The sequence below is a fragment of the Glycine soja genome, chromosome 14 (genome assembly GCF_004193775.1).
Source record: "Glycine soja cultivar W05 chromosome 14, ASM419377v2, whole genome shotgun sequence".
NCBI lineage: Eukaryota > Viridiplantae > Streptophyta > Magnoliopsida > Fabales > Fabaceae > Glycine > Glycine soja.
Window position 1 is genome coordinate 5,570,301 of NC_041015.1, and position 9,839 is coordinate 5,580,139.

The 9,839-nt window shown below is 29.3% G+C and overlaps 1 protein-coding gene across 1 annotated transcript; it reads left to right on the forward strand.

Annotated features, from left to right (window-relative positions):
- The first annotated feature begins 6,184 nt into the window (after nucleotides 1-6,184).
- LOC114384469 (aspartic proteinase PCS1-like) lies at nucleotides 6,185-7,674 on the forward strand. Its single transcript, XM_028344139.1, has one exon. It carries the CDS (start codon nucleotides 6,344-6,346, stop codon nucleotides 7,625-7,627), a length of 1,284 nt encoding a protein of 427 aa, XP_028199940.1. The 5' UTR covers nucleotides 6,185-6,343; the 3' UTR covers nucleotides 7,628-7,674.
- The last annotated feature ends 2,165 nt before the right edge of the window (nucleotides 7,675-9,839 follow it).

Genomic DNA, 9,839 nt, shown 5'->3' on the forward strand with positions numbered 1-9,839 from the left:
GATAGATTTTATTCATTTAATTTTGAGTTCAATAAACATTTATCAAGTACAGCATTCAGAGTTCCTAAATTTTTTTCAGAAAATGCATGGGTCAAGGGTAAAACTGTAAAAATGAATTGTAAAAAATTAAAGACGTGTCCTCTCGTTCTCCTTCAACAAAAATTTAAGAGAGATAATGACATCAATTGGCTGTCTTTGGGTAGTAAATAAAACTGATCAAAATTACAAGGAATTTATAAAGACGTGTCTTCTCTCCTTTCTCTCATTGAGAAATTGCTTCCAACCATTTAAATGATATGATTAAATTTCATAATTCAAATTCTCACGCTCCATTAATTTGTTTAATCAATAGCAAATTTGAATGGGGATTGAATTTTTTTCTGTGACATTGATTAAACAAATTTCATAATTCAACACCACAGTCCACGGACGACGACGAGATGAGAACAAATGTTATGTTCGAAAAGAACCAAATAGGTTATTTGACCTAAAAAATAATATAAACATCTTTTCTATCCCTACTTTTGACTCCTATAATTTGTTTTAATGTTCAATGTTCATGTTAAAGTTTGAATCTATGATTCCAACTTCTCACTACTAGACCAACCTAGTAATTCTAGACCCTAATAATTTAATTAATATGTGTAATTTTGATTCCTTTAACTTTAACTGGTTAAATTTTTCATTTTCAAAATTTTAATTATTTAAATTAAGTCTCTCAAATCTCACCCTAAAATTAATCGAAATATAAATGAGATGTGGTGTATTGTTAATTTGTATAAATTAGCAAATAAAAATGTAATTTTTAAATAAAAATGTAACAAAAGCCATTTATATTTTTCATTTATTTATATAATTTGCCCTTTACAAATCAATAATACGTATCTCACACTTTTATTACATTTATGTTAATTATTGGATTAAATTTTAAGACGAGAGGCTTAATTTGAAATTTTGAAAAACTATGAGAAATAAATGTAAGCAATTAAAATTGTGAGGACTTAAACTAGACATTGACTAAGGGTATGATTAGTTTAGAAAGGAAAATGCAAAGAGAGAAAAATGAGTGAAAAGTGACATGATTTTGTAGGTTATTTGATAAGAAAGAAATGAATAGAAATAAAGTTAAAAAAATATTTTTCTCTTAATTAATTGTGTAACAAATAAATCAAAAGAAAAATATGATATAAAGTAAAGAACATAAAGAAAGCTTGTGGGTTTCACATTCTTTTTTATATATGCTTCCTTCCTTTTTGAAACCATACCAATTTAATTTTTTATTATTATTTTTGTTGCTCAAGTCCGTCCACTTCCTCTTGTTTCAAGCAGAGTTTAAAGTATTAAAAATATTGCATTAAATCATTTTTTAATTATTGGTGACCTCTATCTAAGTTGGGTTTTTTTTCCTTATCATTGTCCATACCTTATTAAAGAGAACCTTTTTTTTAAGAATTATTATAGACAAACTTAAAAACAAAATAAGAAGATATAAATCTATCGCAAATTTTCAAAACCCCAACCTACTAGCTGATTCTTATGACTTTATTGATAGATTCCCACTAAATTATAATGACTTTAATTAAGTTGCATTATCGGTGTGAATTTTCTCTCTCTATATATTATTGTCTAATATGTGTTGCTATATCGTTTATTAAATTTGAATATATTAATTATTAAATAACATATCAAACTCTTATTAAATTAGCTGTCGAACTCATAATGCCTATCAAAATTAGTGAGACCTTGATTAAGGTTTTTGTATTTCTCTTCACATAATCCTATCTCACGTAAGAGAATTCATTTCTCAACATATAACTGCAACACATCACTAAATTAAATATAGTAGTAAGTACAGAACGTCTTCCCTAACAACATCAAATTAAATATTAATCATAATTATAATTATAATACTATAAGATTGAAATAATTGTATTTTCTTCTCACATGTCTTCTCCTTCAAGGGTGATCTCAAGACACAATCGGACAGAAAATATAAACATCTTTTTTAGGAGAGATACGAAACTTGGTTCACCACTTAATATAATGCAAGCAAACTTGGTTCACCACTTAATATAATGCAAGCAAACTTGGTTCCAACTATTAAATCTTAATTAAATGCAAAAATTTTAAAGAAAAGAAAGAAGAAATCCAGCTCATATCCCCTTTCTTCTCCGCTCGATCACAAGAAACTAGACAGCAAACTACTAATGCAAGCAAGACACACACTGTAGAATTTGCCAATCAAAGGAAGATATATCTAAATCAAGTTGGAAGCTCTCTTATTCTATTTGATCAACTGATTCATACTTAATAGAATGCAATCAACTTGGCTGCTCCGACTAATCACATCATGCATTAAGATTAGCGTGTGGAAAATATTTCAAACATTTCTTTAATAGCGATAGTGAATTAATCAGACAAAGGGATAACATACTAACCATTTCATATATATATATATATGCACTATTTTTTTGTGGTTCTTGGCACTTCCGGGTTTTCCTACAACACTGCACTTTTTGTCTATGCTTTTTGGCTTCCAGAGCTCCTTTTCCAAACAAAGTGTCGGTACCACCAATGTGGGGGGTAAAACGATCATATATAAGGGGTTTAAAAAATATATTAAATGAGATAAAATTTAAATTAACATTCAGAAATAAATAAGTCATTCGATAAATTATGACTTCAGAATTGAAAATTGTAAAATAATTTTCTTTTTATTTTTCTTTTTCAATAAAATCATTAAAAATGTATAACTTTAATTTTTTTTAATACGACTTTAAAGTTGTAAGTATTTTAAAAAATAATTTTTTTAGAAGTTATAAACTATTTATGATTTTAAAGTCATAAATAAAATTTTATTTTAATTATTAATTAATTAATGCATTTTTTTGTTTTATTTAATATTTTTATATATTGTTTTATTTAATATATTTTTTATATTTTTATTAATATTAAGGATTATTATTTATTTTATAAAAAAAATAATACAAAAGACTCAAATTTAAATTAAAATATTAAAATGTGCTACACATATTTGTTTAACAAAAATATTAAGATGTTTTGATATTAGTATTAACTTATAATTTATAAAATAATATTAATTTCTTTTAAAAAATAATTAATTTTTATAGTTATCAGTAAGTAAATTAATAATTTTGTATAGTAGTGTAAATTAGAATACCTATGTCCTACTTTTATCATATTCATAATTTTTGTGTGATTAGTAACAGATAAGTCATTTATTTTATTAAATATTTTTTTGATCAAGATATTAATAGGTTATGCTCTAACTCCTTTCAAAATAAAATTCATACACTCGACAAGGTTGATAGTCATATACCCTAAACATTAATTAATATTATTGTACAAAATTATTAATTTACTTAATGATAACAGTAAAAATTAATTTAAAAATTAAAAAAATAATATTATTTGTTAATATTAGTAACATAACATTTTAATATTTTTGTTAAAAAAATATGTGCATTATATTTTAATATTTTTGTTTAAATTTAAGTCTTTTGCATTATTTTTCTAATTTACAAAACAAATAATAATCCTTAACATTAGTAAAAATATAGAAAATATTAAATAAAATTAAAAAAGAAAACATACATTAATTAGTTAATAATTAAAATAAAACACTATATACTACTTTGAACTTGTAAATATTTTACTACTTAAAAAATTAGTTTTAAAAAAAATTAAAAAATGCTTACTTACGACTTCAAAGTTATGTTAAAAAAATTGAAGTCGTAAACTTTTTTACGACTTTATGACTTTTAGTTCATAAGTCATAGGTTATCTTACAATTTACCTTTTTCAAAGTATTAATTTAAATGTTATCTTCATTTGGTAATTTTGAAAAAAAAAATACCCCCTTGTCATAGTTTCACCCCAATGTGGGTGATTTTTGAATAGTTAATACCATTGTTGGTTGATAAACTATTTATCAATGTAGATGATACAAGTTACGTTGGATTTTGGTGGTACTAATCAATAACATGTCACCTAAGTGACACCACACTTGTTAGCGCCACCAATTCAATTATTTTCAATGACTTGGTGGCATCATCATGGACAGGTTTACTCAGTCCTAAGAATTATTATCTTGGTGGCGTCATCTTGTGTGACTTCACCAAGTTCTTTTTAGTAATAATTAATTAATTTAAGTAATTTTAATAATTAATTAATTTAACTAATTTTAGGTTTTAATAATTTAATTTTAATTTGAATGACTTTAATTAATTTTATATGTTGTTTTTTACTTATAAAAAATTAATTTTGCAATGGGAAGGAATCCAGCTTGTGACAACAAATCCCTTATTTGAACTGAAATCACTACAACTTCAAATTGATATTCAACCTATTGAACCTGACGACCTTTACCATATTGACATCGGACTCGTCTAGATCATAAGACAAAATCTTCTTTCTGACTCTTATTTAAAAATAAAAAATGACCAAAATGAATTAAAACAAAACCAAAAACAATTAAATATAAAAACAAATAAATATTTTTCTACCACATTTTCCTAATACAATATCAACAACAACAAAAAAACTATATAATCAATTAACAAGACTTACAAAATCCACAGCCTAAAAGGACTTGCCTAAATGGAAACCCGGAGATAGAAGCCTCTAGCAAAACCAGCAATACAGCCTTAAAAGATCTACGGCCTTCAAAAATCAACAAAATAAAAAAAAAGAGACCTAGCAAATTATTAAATCAACTAAATTTTTCCTACTACATTTTCATAAAAACAATGACTTAGCTCATACTATATTTTCTTTTGGCTACTACAACTAAACATTTGAAAGAAAAAAAACACAATAACAATAATATTGGACAAAAAAATTAAGAACTAGCAAGAGGCACCATAATAAACAGACTTAAGAACTAACAAACTTAAGAACTAGGAATATTTTCCCTACCTCATACTATATTTTCTTATTTCTAAAACAGACTTGAGAACTAACAAAAAAAATTAAACATAATAAATAACAAATGGCTTCACTAGCACCGCATAATAAAAAATTAAGTTACAAAAAAAAAAAAACTGAAAAGTTAAAAAGGACTTATCTATATGAAAACCCCATGGAAAGCCTTCACCAGCACCAACGTACAAAAATCTACAAAATTTCAGAAACAACCTTTCCCCATCCCTTTCCTCTCATTTATACACAAAGGGAACAAGGAATAGAATGGTGAATAATTTTAATATGACAAAAATTACATAAATAATTTCAAGACCAACTCAATTTAAAAAATAATTTTTAAAAAGTACCCAAAATGGTGAATTACCCAAACATTGCCTATCATTTTTTTTTCTTTGGCTCACTTTTGAAATTAACTTATGTTCAAGCTATATATATATATAAAATACATGTTTGATGTGTGAAAGAAAAAGAATAATCTAAAGAAAACGCTACACTGTTAGCCTTAACAATACGTAACCATCAAACAGTAACGACAATTACATTGCCACGTACTGTTCGTAATCAAATTAAATGTGACATCCTACCGACGATTTAATTGTAAGATACAGTATATGATCAAACCAATGCGCCTCACACATTGACTCTGGCTTGTGAAACTAAAATGCAATCTCTATACAACAATAAAATCAGAGTGGTAGACGATCACTCTCATAGTCTCAACTCTCATGCAGTCAAATACTAATTAAATAATTGAGTGTGTCATGCAGCCAAATGCTACATAAGAAGAACAATCAACATTATGAAGGTCGCATATACCGTTCATCCTTTTGTTGTTAAAAAAAGAAATTGATAGAATGGAGACATTTTCAATACTATTAGACATGGCGTCAATAATAAATTAGAATGGGAAATTTACCTAAAAGATTACTGTATAGTGTACATTCTTGAACAAGTAATTTTACCTTTTTAAAACTAGCAAACAAGACATTCATTTTCCACTGATTGTCACGACACTAATTCTCATCCAATACAGCTATACACGAGAATCTTTAGAGAGCTCCACCACATCTTCACACGGTGACTATCTCATGGGAGCACAATAGTAACACATATATATATATATATATTTTCTTTTTTTCTTTTTATTATATCATAAATTTTATCATATTTATAATTTCTTTCTTTTTCAATTCTCTTTTTAGATGTAAGATAGCAACAGGAGTCTTCAATTCATCACACATTTTGCTAACAACAAACTAATCCAACAGAGACCTCCTCCCCTACCTTAATTTCTCTCTCTGTCTCTCCCCTTTTAATATCCAACTCATGAGAAGCAAATCAAATAAAATCAATACACCAACTAACACAAAACCTGAATCAATATTCTCAACTAGATATCATGGCCTCTTCTATTTCCTCTCTTTCTCTCCTTCTCCCTTCTCTCACAACCCTCATTCTCCTCCAAATTCAAACATGTGTCTCTTCATCACAAACACAAAAACCCCTCCTACTACCTCTCAAAACACAAACACAAACACCTCCACGCAAGCTTGCATTTCAGCACAACGTCACACTAACCATCTCACTAACCATAGGCTCGCCCCCACAGAACGTTACCATGGTCCTCGACACAGGCAGCGAACTCTCCTGGCTCCACTGCAAAAAACTCCCAAACCTAAACTCAACCTTCAACCCACTCCTCTCTTCTTCCTACACCCCAACCCCATGCAACTCTTCCGTCTGCATGACTCGAACCCGAGACCTCACTATCCCCGCTTCATGCGACCCCAACAACAAACTCTGCCACGTCATCGTCTCCTACGCCGACGCCTCCTCCGCCGAGGGCACCCTCGCCGCCGAAACCTTCTCCCTCGCCGGCGCCGCGCAACCAGGAACGTTATTCGGGTGCATGGACTCCGCTGGCTACACCTCCGACATCAACGAGGATGCTAAAACGACAGGTTTAATGGGCATGAACCGAGGCTCCCTCTCGCTGGTAACACAAATGGTGCTTCCGAAATTCTCGTACTGCATCTCGGGGGAGGACGCTTTCGGCGTCCTCCTCCTTGGCGACGGGCCTTCCGCGCCGTCGCCACTGCAGTACACCCCTCTAGTGACGGCGACAACCTCGTCGCCGTACTTCGACCGTGTCGCGTACACGGTCCAGCTCGAGGGGATTAAGGTTTCGGAGAAACTCCTGCAGCTTCCGAAGTCGGTGTTCGTGCCCGACCACACCGGAGCGGGTCAGACAATGGTGGATTCGGGTACCCAGTTTACTTTTCTCCTCGGGCCGGTTTACAATTCCCTAAAGGATGAGTTTTTGGAGCAGACGAAAGGGGTGCTGACCCGAATAGAGGATCCGAATTTCGTGTTTGAGGGGGCGATGGACCTGTGCTACCACGCGCCGGCGAGCTTGGCGGCGGTGCCGGCGGTGACGCTGGTGTTCTCGGGGGCGGAGATGAGGGTGTCAGGGGAGAGGCTGCTGTATAGGGTGAGTAAAGGGAGGGATTGCGTGTATTGCTTCACTTTTGGGAACTCTGATTTGTTGGGAATTGAAGCTTATGTGATTGGACATCATCATCAGCAGAACGTGTGGATGGAGTTTGATTTGGTCAAGTCTAGGGTAGGGTTCACTGAGACCACGTGTGACCTTGCCAGTCAACGGCTAGGATTCTCTCCTTAAGTCTTGGACAACTGATTATGAGAATCTTTTCTTGGATTTGTTACTTATAATCATTAATCAACCTTCGGATTAGAGATACTTCCATACTGGTTAGGTATAAGATTTGAGCTCTTAAGTCTTAACTTCACAGGTACTACAAGTTTGTTTGGGATTGCAGTTGTTGCAGTCTACTTCAACTACAATTCAATTGGGGTTTGCTTTATTATTAATTAAAAATGTGAATGTGAATTATACTGTATTAATTTTGAATATTAAAAGAAATTAATTTGATTTTTGCAAATAAATTTATATATTGTTTGAAAGCTTTGACCTCTTAAAGAACGTGTTTGTTTCTTTTCATTTTTCATGTTCTAATAATCGTTTGTACTTGTATATATAACAGAAAAAATTTCCTTCTAATTTGAGTTAGAAATGTGTCAATGAACTTCTATGTAATATTTTTAAGTCACGTGACCAAAACCAAAATTACAACATGCGTAAATATGCATAAGCAAACACATACTACAATTTTTTATTTTTTTTTGGTGAATGACATACTACAATTTATATATAAACAAGGTTCAAATCAAACAGTGATCAATTGTAGTGAAGCGGATTATGACATTTACTAAATTTACATCTAGTTGCTCCTAATTCATGATAAATAAGTATAGAAGTTCTCTTAGTAATATTTCAAACACTTTGGGGAATTTTGTTTGGAAGCAAGCAATATAGGATCATTCATAAGTTAACTAGAGCGTCAATATTTTATAATAACAGTTATGCTTTTTGAGCAAATTTCAAATTTTATTCATTCTTTAGTTTTGAATAATTATCTTTATATATATATATATATATATATATATATATATATATATATATATATATATATATATATATATATATATATATATATATATCATTTGTTTATCTAAATAAGCAAGCTAATTTTTTTATTAAAGAAAGTTGGATTTAAAATTAGGCTTGAATATTTAAATAAATTTTAGCTTAAACTTTGTCAATTTGATGTTAATAACTCGTGAATAGTTTCGATATGTATATATCACTTAATTAAATAGGTATAATCATATTTATTATGCTCACTTAGAAAATAATATTTATTTTATTCTACCATTTATTTAATTTCAACTTTAAAAATCATAATATTTAAAATAAATTATCATAAAATTTCTTTAAAAAATTATCATTTTCATTACCAAATATTTCATTTTCTATTTTAAGTCATCCTAATATAAATACAAAATTATATTTTGTTTTTTTAGCAAGGTGTTTATTATATGCTAAATGGATAAGTTTCAAATAGAAATCGATGAAGAAAAATAATTAAGTAATAAATGAAATATTTAGGCAAGCTAAAATTTCATATTTATTAAAAATAAATTGAAGTCAACATTTATATTTCAATTGAATAAACAAATAAATTAAATTTGATCATTTAATTTCTTTCTTTTAACAAATGAGTCTTAAACTTTAAATATTTAACTCAAGTCGTTAACATTCTTAATGATACCAAACCAACTTATAATTTTGGAATTTAAAAAAAAAATATTATAAAAATGGTGCTTTATCTAACCTTCTCCTCGAATACGAAGGTGACTTTTATAATTATAGGAAGGAAAAGAAAAAAAGAAAAACCTTTTTTTTTACAGGAAAAAAGAACAATCTTAGACAATGCATATCACCCCGTGTTAGTGTAGTTTATTGGAAGTCGTAATTATTTTTATTTTTTTGGCCTTTTGGGAATGGTCTCACTCACCTAACCTAGCCCAATGTCGTAGTTAATATTAAGCAAGTAAAGTTGTTTTAATCAAAGGATGGTATCTGTACAATTTTTGCAGAATAAGATTAAGCTTCAGTTTAGTTATTCACCTTTTTTCCCCCTTTTAATTTGGTAATTTAAGGGTGTTTGCAATTCGAAATAATTAGGGACAAAGTTATTTGTAAAGCTAAATTATTGATTTTTATGCACTTAAAATTTATTACAATTAGCTGAAATTTTAAATAAAAATAAGAGACAAAAAATATAATGTAACCACATTTATAACTATATATACTAGGGAGCCTTGTCAATGAAAAATGCACAGGAAATAAGACACCCATATATATCCATTTAAATCAATTATCATATTTTCTTGTCATATAAGAAAGTCTTTTTTATTTCTTACAGAATTGACTTATAATAAAGTCATTGCATGCGATTAGCGGAAAATAA

What these genes read in the sequence shown, in the direction of transcription:
- LOC114384469 (XM_028344139.1), top strand. Translation starts at nt 6,344, where the DNA reads ATGGCCTCTTCTATTTCCTCTCTTTCTCTCCTTCTCCCTTCTCTCACA.